General features: G+C 45.0%; 1 protein-coding gene across 1 annotated transcript in view; it reads right to left on the reverse strand.

Annotated features, from left to right (window-relative positions):
- LOC120978079 (ankyrin repeat and SOCS box protein 12-like) overlaps positions 1-12,385 on the reverse strand; it is an 80,096-nt gene extending 67,711 nt beyond the window's left edge. The window contains exon 1 of the mRNA XM_040406314.1: positions 12,370-12,385. Coding sequence (XP_040262248.1) covers positions 12,370-12,385 — 16 coding nt within the window. The remainder of the gene's footprint in view (positions 1-12,369) is intronic.
- Between the last annotated feature and the right edge of the window lie 1,953 nt (positions 12,386-14,338).

Genomic DNA, 14,338 nt, shown 5'->3' on the forward strand with positions numbered 1-14,338 from the left:
ATGTTACCATAGATAAAAAATGGCACATTTCATATAAATATAGAGAGAAATCACTGAATAAAGTGGCCTAAATGAGAGGAAATTCTCAGAACTCCAAATACTGTAGCGTATTTATGATCGGGGGAACAAAACCTACACATGTGATCCGCTGCAAACAGCAATCCCTAGCAAAAAATGCATACAAGGGAGGATGCCGGCAGCAGACAACATGTGCCACAAAGAATCCTACACAAGATGGAATCATGTGCGGATTAGACAATGAGAATAAATAAATCACTGCAAAGGTACACTACAATATATGCTAATGAAAATACAAGGCTAAACCCTCACGCTAGATGTTAAAATGAGACTTTACCCAGCCAATATATTCAGTTTAAGAACATATCGGAGCCCGCGCACCCCGTCAAGGTAACTCAGTTGGCACAGGACCTACTGCTAAACCTACCTATAGTGTGTGAACAGTCTAATAGGTGCTAAAGTCCGACTCACAGCCACACTTCCACAAACCTCCAAAGTGAGATCACAAATACAATGGGAAGAGGGAGGAGGCTGTGAGATCCACCTATGACAGACTAGTGTGACACAGGCTAACAGGTGCACCAGAATGTTACCAAAGATAAAAAATGGCACATTCCATATATATAGAGAGACAAATCACTGAATAAAGTGCTCCCCTGGTCATAAATACGCTACAGTATTTGTGGTTCTGAGCATTTCCTCCCATTTAGGCCACTTTATTCAGTGATTTGTCTCTCTATATATATATATATTGTGACAGGACCAGGGGGAAAGTGGTGGAAGGAGTCTACATTTCACCTAGGTTCCTGTCCTATACGTTCTAAAAAGCAGCCAGGGAATTGACAGCAAGGAAAACTAGGTTTTCTCTTTGCAAGGGTTTTGTTAAAAACCTGGTTAGAAGGGCCTGGCTGCTTGGAGCAGGGAGAGTTGGGTGGGTCCCTGCTCCAATTAGCCACTCCAGGTATTCAGTGTAACTGTGGCTAATCACCTTGGAACCTGAGTGTGCTATAAAAGGGCAAACAGCTCACTAGCTGATCTCTCTGCTCCTGGGAAGAACCCTTATGTGTGAGTAAAAACAACAGTGTGTTTTGTTGATGGAGCTGGGCACAAGGCTCAGTTTCATGTAGTTAGGGACTACTACCTGTCTAGAAGTAGTGGCCAGACGGCCAGGTATTTCATTTGTTTTGAACTGTTTTGTTTAATTCTTTTTCTGCAAAAGTCAATAAAACTGGCTGAGGCCAGTTGCACCATACTTGCTTGGACTGGACTGTGTTTTATGTGCCTATAGCGCCCGTCTATCCCAGGAGACGGCGGTCCTGTGAGCTAATCCCGCTACATATGGTGGAGGCTGCGCTGGCACAAAAATCCAGCAAGTTTTATGTCCTGGGTTAAGTCTGCTGTTCTGAAAAAAACTAACAGTGCAGATATGGAGGAAGTGCTGAAACAGCTGATCCAGGCTAACATACAGCTCCAAAAGGCGAATGCTAACCAGCAGGAAACCAATCGGTTGTTCATAGAGACTACGCAAGCTGGTTTCAGAGAACAGCAATCGCTTAATAAAAGTCTGGTGGAGCAGATAGCGGTGCTGGCTGAAAGGCCCCATGTCCAGGAGGAATCCATCTCTGTGGGGAGGAGAGTGAAAGCTTCCCTTCAAAAAATGGTAGCAGGGGATGATGTGGAGACCTACCTCACCATTTTTGAAAGAGCCGCTGAAAGAGAGAAACTCCCAGCCGAACAGTGGGTAGACACCCTTGCTCCTTTTCTAAGTGGGGAGCCACAGAAAGCCTACTATGATTTGAGTGAGCAGGATGCCAGACAGTACCCAAAACTGAAAGCAGAAATTCTTGCTCGCTTGGGTGTAACATCTGCAGTCAGAGCCCAGCGGGTGCACAACTGGACTTTCCAATTGGATAAACCAGCGAGGTCGCAAATGTATGATCTTTTTCACCTGGCTAAAAAATGGCTACAGCCAGAGGTATCTACAGCCACTCAGGTGGTGGAAAGAGTGGTCCTGGACCGGTTTGTTCGTGCTCTACCAGTTCGGATACAGCGCTGTGTGGGACAAGCAGACCCCAGGGATGTGGATCAACTCGTCGTCCTAGTGGAGCGGTATCTGAACACAGAGGAGTATCTCCAAGACCTCTCTCCTACTTGGCCGGCCCCAGGGAGCCAGAAGTCTACTGATCGCGGTAAGACTGTTCCTAATCTAAAAGGGGCGAGGGAGGGCCGTAAAGTAGGAACTGAGACTGACCTATTAGCCAGACCTCTTAAGCCAGTTAGCCCTAGACAGCCTTGGGCGATCAAAAACATTGTTTGCTGGCGATGTCAAGGACTGGGCCACGTGGCTGCCAACTGTCCTTTGGCTGATGAGCCTATGGAGTGTGACAGTGGGCGGAGGAGGTCATTGTTTGCGGGACCTGCCTACTCTGCCTTGCCGACCCCAGATATGGAGCGACAAACTTGCAGCTTGGTGATTGAAGGACACTCAGTTCAAGCTCTGTTGGACTCTGGTAGTCTAGTGACTCTTGTGCATGGCAGCCTGGTGGACACTAGGAAGCTGCAAAAGAGACAGATGGGGGTCATCTGCATACATGGGGATACAAAAGAGTACCCCACTGCTATAGTCTCTTTTGAAACCCCGTGCGGGAAAGTAACCCATGAAGTGGGGGTTGTAAACAGTCTGTTGCATACTGTCATTGTGGGGTGTGATTTTCCTCTGTTTTGGAAAATGTGGAATATGCTTGATAAGTGTTTAAGTGGGTCTGCTGTAGATCCCATTCCCCTGGCTGAGACTGAAAATGTGCAAACAGTAGGGGTGACCCAGAGTGAAGCCGAGAGTTTTCCCTTAGCAGTGCTTGCAGGTGATACTGATGATGTCCCGGAAATTGGTCTCCCTGACTTGCCAGTCTCCAATGATAACTTTGGGACAGCTCAACTCAGGGACCCAACATTAACCCACGCATGGCAAAGTGTGAAAGTAGTCAATGGGGTACCTCAAGATACTGGGGTAGAGAAAATATTTCCCCATTTTTCTATAGAGAATGAACTCTTATATAGAGTTGATGAGCAAAATGGGCAGGTTGTGGAGCAACTTGTGGTCCCAAATTCACATCGCCAAAAGGTGATGGATCTAGCCCATTCACATGTGCTAGGAGGGCACTTGGCTTATGAAAAAACCAAAGACCGGATTTTGCAGAGGTTTTATTGGCCCGGGGTACATAAAGAGATAAAAGAATACTGTGATTCATGCCCAGAGTGTCAATTACACAACCCGGTAGCGACCTTTAGGAGTCCGTTAGTACCACTCCCGATTATTGAAACTCCCTTTGAGAGGATTGCAATGGATTTGGTGGGACCTCTTGTTAAGTCTGCCAGAGGTCACCAATACATTTTGGTTGTCCTTGATTATGCTACCCGCTATCCTGAAGCAATACCTCTAAGGAAAACCTCTGCAAAAGTGATAGCCAAGGAGTTGTTCCAGATGTTTACTAGAGTGGGCATACCTAAAGAAGTACTCACTGACCAGGGGACGCCCTTTATGTCAAAGGTTACAAAAGAGTTGTGTAAACTGTTGAAAATAACTCACTTGCGTACCTCAGTTTATCATCCCCAAACGGATGGATTAGTTGAAAGGTTCAACAAAACCTTAAAAGGGATGCTCAGAAAAGTGGTGGCACAGGATGGGAAAGACTGGGATTGTCTTTTACCATATCTTATGTTTTCTGTACGGGAGGTGCCTCAAGCATCTACCGGATTTTCTCCGTTCGAGCTAGTGTATGGTCGGCACCCTCGGGGTCTTTTGGATATTGCCAAAGAGACCTGGGAGAGTGAGGCTACACCCTACAAAAGTGTGATTGAACACTTGTCCCAAATGCAGGAAAGGATTGGAAAAGTAATGCCCATTGTAAAAGAACACTTGCTGCAGGCCCAGGAGAGTCAGTCCCGGGTTTACAACAGGTCGGCTAAAGTAAGAAACTTCAACCCTGGGGATAGGGTATTAATCCTTGTCCCCACAGTAGAAAGTAAATTTTTGGCCAAATGGCAAGGACCTTATGAAATAGTTGAGAAGGTCGGAGAGGTGAATTACCGGGTTCACCAACCAGGTAGACGTAAGCCCTACCAAATTTATCATGTGAACCTAATCAAACCCTGGAAGGACCGAGAGGTGTTAGCAGCTTACAGCAGTGGGAAAAAGGAATGTAGCTTTGAGATACCAGAGGTAAAAATTGCAGACACTTTGTCAGGATCTCAAACCCAAGAGGCAAAGGAGTTTGTAATAAAAAATAAAGATGTATTTTCTGAGCTACCTGGTCGAACAGATATAATTAGACATGATATTATAACCGAACCAGGGGTCAGAGTCAACCAAAAGCCTTATAGAATACCTGAGGCTAGACGTAAAGCTGTCTCCCAAGAAGTCCAAACAATGCTTCAGTTAGGGGTTATAGAGGAGTCCCATAGTGACTGGTCTAGTCCTATAGTCTTGGTTCCCAAACCTGATGGCACCATACGTTTCTGTAATGACTTCAGGAAACTGAACACTGTCTCAAAGTTTGATGCTTACCCAATGCCTCGAGTGGATGAGCTGATTGATAGGCTTGGTAATGCTAGGTTCTTTACCACATTAGATCTTACAAAAGGTTACTGGCAAGTACTGTTGACTGAGAGGGCCAAAGAAAAAACTGCTTTTAGTGTCCCTGATGGCCATTTTCAGTATGTAGTCCTTCCCTTTGGTTTGCATGGGGCCCCGGCCACATTTCAGAGGATGATGGACAAAATTTTAAGACCACATCGTAGATACGCAGCTGCCTATTTAGATGATGTGATAATCCATAGCACGGATTGGGAAAGTCATCTACCCAGGGTAGAAGCCGTCCTGAATTCTATTAGGGAAGCAGGGTTAACAGCGAATCCAAAAAAATGTGCCATTGGGCAAGAAGAGGCAAAGTACTTGGGGTACATGATTGGGCGAGGAGTTATAAAACCTCAAATAAACAAAGTGGAAGCCATCCAGAGCTGGCCAAGGCCTTTGAACAAAAAACAAGTCAGAGCATTCCTAGGTTTAACTGGTTATTATAGGCGTTTTATTGAAAATTTTGCCAGCATTGCGAGCCCTTTAACAGACCTTACAAAAGGGAAGGATTCAACCATGGTCAAATGGACCACGGAAGCGGAACAGGCCTTTCAGAACCTGGCACAGGCTCTATGTGCCCACCCAGTGTTAGTCACACCAGATTTTAAAAAGGAGTTCATTGTGCAAACAGATGCCTCGGATGTTGGTATAGGGGCTGTGTTGTCGCAAGTAAGGGCTGGGGAAGAGCATCCTGTAGTATACCTGAGTAAAAAGTTAAATGAACATGAAAAGAAATACTCCATTGTAGAAAAGGAGTGTTTGGCAGTTAAGTGGGCCATAGAAGCTCTCGGGTATTATTTGGTAGGGAGAACATTCAAACTGGTAACTGACCATGCCCCCCTTAAATGGATGTGCCAAAACCGTGAGAAAAACAGGCGAGTGACCCGATGGTTCATGTCTCTTCAAGATTATAGTTTTACAGTTGAACATAGGCCCGGGCGTCAGCTTGGAAACGCAGATGCCCTGTCCAGGATGTACTGTTTAAGGGCACAGAGTGTTCCTACCCCAAGGTCGAAACAGGGGGGGAGGATATGTGACAGGACCAGGGGGAAAGTGGTGGAAGGAGTCTACATTTCACCTAGGTTCCTGTCCTATACGTTCTAAAAAGCAGCCAGGGAATTGACAGCAAGGAAAACTAGGTTTTCTCTTTGCAAGGGTTTTGTTAAAAACCTGGTTAGAAGGGCCTGGCTGCTTGGAGCAGGGAGAGTTGGGTGGGTCCCTGCTCCAATTAGCCACTCCAGGTATTCAGTGTAACTGTGGCTAATCACCTTGGAACCTGAGTGTGCTATAAAAGGGCAAACAGCTCACTAGCTGATCTCTCTGCTCCTGGGAAGAACCCTTATGTGTGAGTAAAAACAACAGTGTGTTTTGTTGATGGAGCTGGGCACAAGGCTCAGTTTCATGTAGTTAGGGACTACTACCTGTCTAGAAGTAGTGGCCAGACGGCCAGGTATTTCATTTGTTTTGAACTGTTTTGTTTAATTCTTTTTCTGCAAAAGTCAATAAAACTGGCTGAGGCCAGTTGCACCATACTTGCTTGGACTGGACTGTGTTTTATGTGCCTATAGCGCCCGTCTATCCCAGGAGACGGCGGTCCTGTGAGCTAATCCCGCTACAATATATATATATATATGGAATGTGTCATTTTTTATCTTTGGTAACATTCTTGTGCACCTGGTAGCCTGTGTCACACTAGCCTGTTATAGGTGGGGTTCGCAGCCTCCTCCCTCCTCTCATTGTATTTGTGATGTCACTTTAGAGGTTTTTGGAAGCTTTGCTGTGAGTCGGACCTTAGCACCTATCAGACAGTGTTCACACACTATAGGTAGGTTTAGTGGTAAGTCCTGCGCCAACTGAGATACCTTGACGGGGATCGCGGGCTCCGATATGTTCTTGAATGGAATATATGACTAAAGTCTCATTTTAACATGTAGCGTGAGGGTTTAGCCTTGTATTTTCATTTGCATATATTGTCGTGCACCTTTGCAGTGATTTATTTATTCTTATTGTCTAATCCACACATGATTCCATCTTGTATAGGATTCTTTGAGTCACATGTGGTCTGCTGACGGTTTTCTCCATTGTATTCATTTTTTGCTAGGGATTGCCGTCTGCAGTGGATCACATGTGGAGGTTTTGTCCCTCCTGTCATAAATACGCTACAGAATTTGGGGTTCTGAGCATTTCCTCCCATTTAGGCCACTTTATTCAGTGATTTGAATAATGCAGTAGCAAGTTAATGAAGCAATAGTCAACTCAGCTACAAAGTGCAGGGTTCCAACAACATCGCCTTCATAGTGTAGGATTTAACAACAAGAAAGGAAGGACCACCAGCAATCCAGGTAAAATCGGTCACTGCAACACAATCAAATCTGTCTCCAAAATATACTACGAGGACAGTAAGAGAACTCTACAAGTCTCAGTCATTTTTCACGGTGCTCATATCTGATGACCTTAAACATTAATATTCTAAATTCAGTGATAAAATCTATAAGATCCATTGGGAGCTATTTGGGACAAATACAGTGCTGTGTCCCTCCAGTGAATTTATGATGTCTTATAGAGACATGTCAGAAGTTCTCAACTGTAAAATTCGGTGGTGTGTGTCCACTCATCTCGCATGAGTCTTGGGGGGTTTGATGCTCTACAGCAGGCATCCTCAAACTGCGGCCCTCCAGCTGTTGTTAAACTACAACTCCCACAATGCCCTGCTGTAGGCTGATACCTGTAGGCTGTTCGGGCATGCTGGGAGTTGTAGCTTTGCAACAGCTGGTGCGCCGCAGTTTGAGGATGCCTGCTCTACGGTGTGCAGCAGCCTCTCCCTTCTAGCTGTCAGTGGGGGGTCTTTATAGCTGGGTGGATTCTAGAAATGGCCATTACATAAATGTTGGAAGATCCTGTTGATAACAGTGGAATCTGCCAAAACACTGAAGTATATAGGGGAATCCATCACTGGCTGTTGGAGGAAACAAGGATGGATTGGATTTCACCATACTCAAGCACTGGAAAAACTCACTACCATTGGTGTCTGGCAGCAGCGTATCCCCCTTTTTTATCATGTTTATCAGATCCTATTTTATATCTATGATCAGCTAAAATTCTCTAGATCCCAGAGACTGGGCAACTATTGTTTTCCTATCTTTGGATTTGCTAATTGCATGAGGCAATCATGTCTAATATATAAAGTATTGCTTGACCGCTGTCTTGCCACATTGTCTGTTACACTCAGCTCATTTTACCTTGAGAAGAAGACTTGAATAATCAGACTGGTGTCTAGGGATGTCTGCTTGTGGTTGTGAGGCAGTTTATCCGTAGTAACTATTCTGTCTTGTGAGAGTCAGCAGATGACTTCATAATATATTGGAACTTTGCTGATAAGAAAGGAGAAGGAGAATCTGCTTGGTAGGGGCCCCTTGCCATTCTCCGCCAAAGCTTGAATTACTAATCTAAGGGAATATGTGCAGCACGCCAGACCTGCAGGGTATAGCGAAGCGAGGTCACGGTTAAGGGCAATCGAGGGTTGCTCACTTATTGGAGGAGGACCCTGGGCAGGCATGCGGCAGTGAAGGAGAGGTAGACACAGTTCCTCTGGGGCACACTCGGTATGTAGGGACCAGGCCTGATGGTGGATGAGGTGCCCTGGATGTTACAGGTATTTTGAGTGCCTGGGGCAAGGTCCCTGTTGGATTCGTGACGCCAGTGCCTGTAATGGTGGCACACCAATTTATAGTTGGAATAACTGAGGTACACAGATGGTATAGTGAACTAAACGTTGCTTTACTGAACAGTCCAACTTTGTACATACAGATGTTAACACAGTCCTTTAGATCACAGCTTTACAAGCAGGCTTTATTCCACACGATGGCAGGTATTAATTATGCAAGATACTCAGAGGGTAAATCCACAATGCACTCAGAATCAGGTTGTACCTTTCCTCAGAAATAGCGTACACTGTTCTTTCTAGAACTCCTGTCTGGTTTCAATCCCAAGGCCCGGATGCCTAAATGGTGGCTTAAATCCTTGGTATATATATATATCTTCCTCTCGTATTAAATCCTTGCTTTTCTTCCTAAAGCATCTGCCCATCAGTGTTACTTATCTTTGCTTGGATGATGAAGGACTGTGGGTTTCTCCCAGGAGGTGCTGTCCTGCGACTGGGGTGTCTCTACTGAGCTAATCCTAGCCTCAGGAGCTTCAGGTGGATGAAGTAACTCCTCTAGTCCCCTGGAATGAACTACCACTCCCCTGCCTGGGCCTTCCTATATATATCTAGGGCTCTCTGGCTCCCTCTAACGTCTGGGAGGCTAAACTGCACCCTAATAGGCCTGACACCCAGTTAACACAGGAAAATGCATACACATGACATTAAATGCAATCAGGACACATTAACCCGTTTTGTGCAGTGCCCACCTTTACCTAGTGGGACACTACATATGTAGGTGAATGTGCAGGAAACTCTTCATGGTTCATGTTACTAGGCCATTCACACCCTAGTCTGTTAAATTAAAGGGACTGTCTCATAAACTCTGTCCATATGTCCTATTAGAAGTATGCCCTGCCCATAAGTCCTATTAGAACCTCAACCCCAATGGCAGCTATTTCTCCTGCCAGAAATTTGCACACTCAGTGCATGTTTATTTCAACACGGAAAATAGAACAAGAAGCTGCCAGATATCTCTATAACTCCTGCAGGAAACAAAAGATTGAACATGTTGGAATCCAACATGCCCAATCCTTGTTTCCCCCAAGATCTACCCCCTACACATTAGTAAGTCGGCCAATTCTGACAAAATCTTAAGGTTTAACCAACTTTAATCTCATGGGTATGTCCAGCTTTAGTCAAGAGTAGTCATTACATATTTTTAGAAAGACGTAGTCCATAAAGGAAACACATTTCTCTACTAATTACTAACAGTGCTAAAACTAATATACCTGTATTTATTGATGTCTTCTACTGACAGTCTAATGGACAGTTATAAAGCCATCTGATATTATATACCGTATTTTTCAAAGTGGGGGGAAAATGCCCCTGCGTCTTATGGGGCGAATACTAATGAAGCTCTTCCATTATGGAAGCGCTTCATTAGTACCAGAGGACCAGGAAGCGGTGAAGGCTCTGTACTCGCCGCTTCCTGGTCCTCGGCTTGGCTATCGGCTGTGCAGGGCTGCGCACAGCGTGAGGGCGCTCTGTGACCTCACACTGTGCGCCGCGATACACAGCCGACAGCAGGATGAAGAGGATCGCGATGGTGAGGAGCGGTGGCGTCCAGGATCAGGAGAGGAAAGTGAGTTTTTTTATTTTATTTGCACTGGGGGCTGCTGGATGACATATAGGGGTTGATATATGGGGCTGATGGCTGACGTATAGGGGCTGATGGCTGACATATGGGGGCTGATATATGGGGCTGATGGCTGAATATATGGGGCTAATGACTGACATATGGGGGCTGATGGCTGACATTTAGGGGCTGATGGCTGACATATGGAGGCTGCTGGATGACATATGGGGGCTGCTGGCTGACATATGGGGGCTGCTCGCTGACATATGGGGGCTGCTGGCTGACATATGGGAGCTGTTGGCTGACATATGGGAGCTGTTGACAGACATATGGGGGCTGCTGGCTGACATATGGGGGCTTATGTCTAACATATGGGGGCTGATAAATGGCTGAAGGTTGGGGGGTTGATCTGAGGCATTAGGGGTCTGATCTGAGATCTGATTGACATTGGTGGTCTGATCTGAGGTCTGATTGACATTGGGGGTCTGATTGGGGCTGTGAGCTGAGGTCTGATTAACCTTGGGGGTCTGATTGCTGGTCTGACCTGAGGTGTAATGGAAAAAAAAAAAATCTTATTGTTCTCCTCTAAAACCTAGGTGTGTCTTATGGGCCGGTGCGTCTTATAGGGCCAAAAATACGGTAATACCAAGACCTATTAATGGCTTGTTATAATTAAAAATATATTTAAAAAATCCTAGCTCATGACATCTAATGATACTAACAAAGCAGAGGTAAAGTTGGAGGGTTTTTCTGTATTTAGCTATGAACGATTATAGGAAGATATGTTACGTCTTATACTTCTATATCCAATCTTGGATCGCCTCTATTGATCTTCATGGTTAGTGAACCTAATTAGTTTGTTAAAAAGTTACATGGTTAAAATGTAACACAGGTTATTATTATTTTTACTATTATTATTACACTTGCACAATTACAACTCATTCTTAAATACTACAGCATTGTAATTACAATATGATTAATAAGTCTTTTGATAATCCTAGAAATATGAAACATATACATTTTGGTTGCCAGTGCCAGTCTATACAGTACTGTTCTAGTGACCTGTAAAATAAAATACATGGGGCTGATTACATTTCATTTAAGCCACTGGATAGAAATAGAAAGTTCTTACAGGTCTCTCAGACAAAGATGCGATGAAACCCTCAAAGTAACCACTTGGTGGTCATTGTATCTTACCTTTATGAGCCAAGACAACATATAATTTATATAGTTATAATTCTCAACAGAAACTTATTCACAAAACTGCCCCTGCTGTACCTCTAAGATCCTTTCATGTGCCAATCCTAGGTATAGCTTATAGAGCTACTGGTTGTATTAGCCTTTGATATCCCATTTTTATTTAGCCATCTTTGTTCTTTGTCACTAGTGATAGACGAACATCGGCCGGGATGGTTTACGAACGCAATCAAATGTTCGCGAACCGCAAGTTTGTGGTGGGCACCATTCACTTTAATGGCAGGCGAACCTGAAAAACTTTCAGTTCATATTTGCAGCCACCAAATACTTTGTAGAAGTGCACAAATATTCCTACAACATGCACAGTGACATACTAGAGGGGAATCAATGACAAAAATTCCAACAAAACATATGTGTCTTAATCAGGGGACATTTTTATGCATCTTAAAGGGAAATTCTCTGAAATGTGCCCTGCCGGAGCCTAGAAATTTTTTGTTTTAGGCCACAGGAGTACGGGCTTAAAAAATTAGGCATTCACCTGACATAAAAGAAATTCTGATTATTTGGCTCGGGGTACATTATGCGGTCAATGGATGAAAATTTTACTGTAGGCCACTGGACTACAGGCCCCAAACATTAGGCATTCACCGGACAGAAAAGATCAAGTGATTATGTGGCCGGAGGTATATTACACGGTCAATGGATATCAATTTTACTGCAGGTCAGTACAAATACAGGTCAAATACATATGTGTAAAAGAACAAAAAATATAAAATTGGATTAAAAACATGTATGTGGCTGGAGGTAGATTACACGGTCATTGGATATCAATTTTACAGCAGGCCAGTGGACTACAGGCCCCAAAAATTAGGCATTCAGCGTACAGAAAAGAACAAGTAAGTATGTGGCTGGAGGTAGATTACACGGTCACTGGATATCAATTTTACAGCAGGCCAGTGGACTACAGGCCCCAAAAATTATGCATTGACTGTACAGAAACAATCAAGTGAATATGTGGCTGAAGGTCTATTAGACGGTCAATGGATATCAATTGTAGATGTTTAAAAGAACTAAAAATATAAAATTGGATTAAAAACATGGCTAACGAAATCCCCCCTCTTAAAAAAAAACCCTAACGATAATAGTTGAAACACGTGGTCATCACAGGTGTTGAATTCCTCCGATGCCCAAAATATTAGGCATTCAACAGACAGAAAAAGATTTTTATGCCGCTGTATTTACCTAAGACAGGGACCATTATTTGCTCTGGGTAGTGGCGAATATTTGTGGGCTGTCATGAGGAAATTCAATTAAACATGGTCGACTCGTCACATGTGTTGAATTCCTCCGAGAGCCATGCTTCATTCATTTTTAGAAATGTGAGGTGGGGGCGTGGCCTGACCGACTCTCTTAAGTCCCGGCACCTAACTCTGGCGGTATGACGTGCCAGAAAGCCAAAGACAAGGAGGGGAAGGAGTGTGGAGCAGCCACGGAGGTGAAACAAAATGGCGCCACGCAGGCCGCGGCGAAGATCTCTGAAGTGGCCGCGCGGCTAGAAAAGTTTGCCCGCTCATCATCTACGGCGGGGAACGCAGCAGAGCCAACACTGGTGTCAGACAGCAGCCCTCCAGCAGCTACCATCTCTGCTGCGTCCATTTCCTCTCACAAGGCTCCAGATACAGAGTACACTGAGGTCAGTGGGGCACACAGTGTAGGGGCCGGTCCAGGGACTGAGCCTACTATTAAAGACGTCTTCTCAGCTGTTACACAATGCAGCCTGGCTCTTAACACCTTAAATACCCATATGGGGGGCCTCAAGGAGGACGTCCTGCTTATTAGGCAGGACTTGCGCCAAGTGAAAGACCGCCTGGGGGAGATGGAGACCTGTATTGGTGCTGTTGAAGATCAAATGCCGCCAGTCAAAAGAGACCTACAGCGGGTTATACATAATGTCACACTACTCATCTCTAAATCCGATGATCTAGAAAACCGTCAGCGACGCAATAATGTTCGCATAGTCGGAGTGCCTGCACGAGCAGAAGGCGCAGATGCTGTGATGTTTTTTGAGAAGCGGATTCGGGATAAGCTTGGAAGTGATAAATTCTCTCCCCTGTTTGCTATTGAGCAGGCCCATCGTGTACCGTCTCGTCCACTGCCTCCTGGGGCGCCGCCGAGGCGTATCCTGCTAAAAATTCTACACTATCGAGATAGAGATGCAATTCTCAGGGGCGCAAGAGACTGTGCTGATCTTACTATTAATGGGAGCTGCATTTCCATGTTCCCTGACTTCTCTGCGGAAGTTCAGAAAAAAAGGGCGCGATTCTTAGATGTCAAAAAAAGACTCAGGAACTTGGGCCTTTCTTACTCAATGTTCTATCCCGCCAGGCTACGTATAGTTGCGCATGACAAGATCATCATGTTCGACTCTCCAGATGAGGCATGTCAGTGGCTGGATGCCCACGAAAGCAATCTTCGTGGCAACAGTTGAAGATCTGTCGTATCCTTCTATGATGTGGATGGACGTTATTTGCAAGAGGGCTCCATATGGGACTCTGTAACGTTTATTTGTTTTGTTTCCTAATGGGACCTTGCTCTGATTCTAGATGGGTATATGGGTCCAGATAGCTCTTGTCTGATTTCCTGAGTTCCCCATGTTGAGTTCATGGTTTGGGGCCTTGGGCAGTCTGACTTTACAGCAGGGTGGTGGAAGTACTGTGTTTATATGGCCGGGGTTTCGGCTATATAGTTTGGTTCGGACCAATTAGTGACTGTTTATGAAAACTGTTACTGTATTTCCGGTTCAGGAATTTTGTCTTTTTGATCCCCTGACTCCCTTAATTAGGAGGGAGATGTCTTATTTGTGTTCGTTTTTTGTGTGTGGGTGGGGGGGAAGGGAGGGATGGGACAGGTTATAAGTTACTCAAGAGACGGCAATAGATTTTGTGGTGGATGGATGGTGGCGGGCACTTAACATGTCAATTCTGGCTTGTGGATGGGTACTCTTAAGATCCTTGCCTGGAATGTGCGGGGCATGGGGCAAACATCAAAAAGGCATGCGGTTTTCCATGCTCTGCGAACTTATCAACCGGCCATTCTCTGTCTATCCGAGACGCATGTTACGGAAGACAGGACCCATTTGTTACATAGGGCATGGATGGCACATGAATTTCACTCTACGTACTCCACTCATGCCCGTGGGGTTAGTGTTCTG

This window comes from Bufo bufo, chromosome 8 (genome assembly GCF_905171765.1).
Source record: "Bufo bufo chromosome 8, aBufBuf1.1, whole genome shotgun sequence".
Classification (NCBI taxonomy): Eukaryota; Metazoa; Chordata; class Amphibia; order Anura; family Bufonidae; genus Bufo; species Bufo bufo.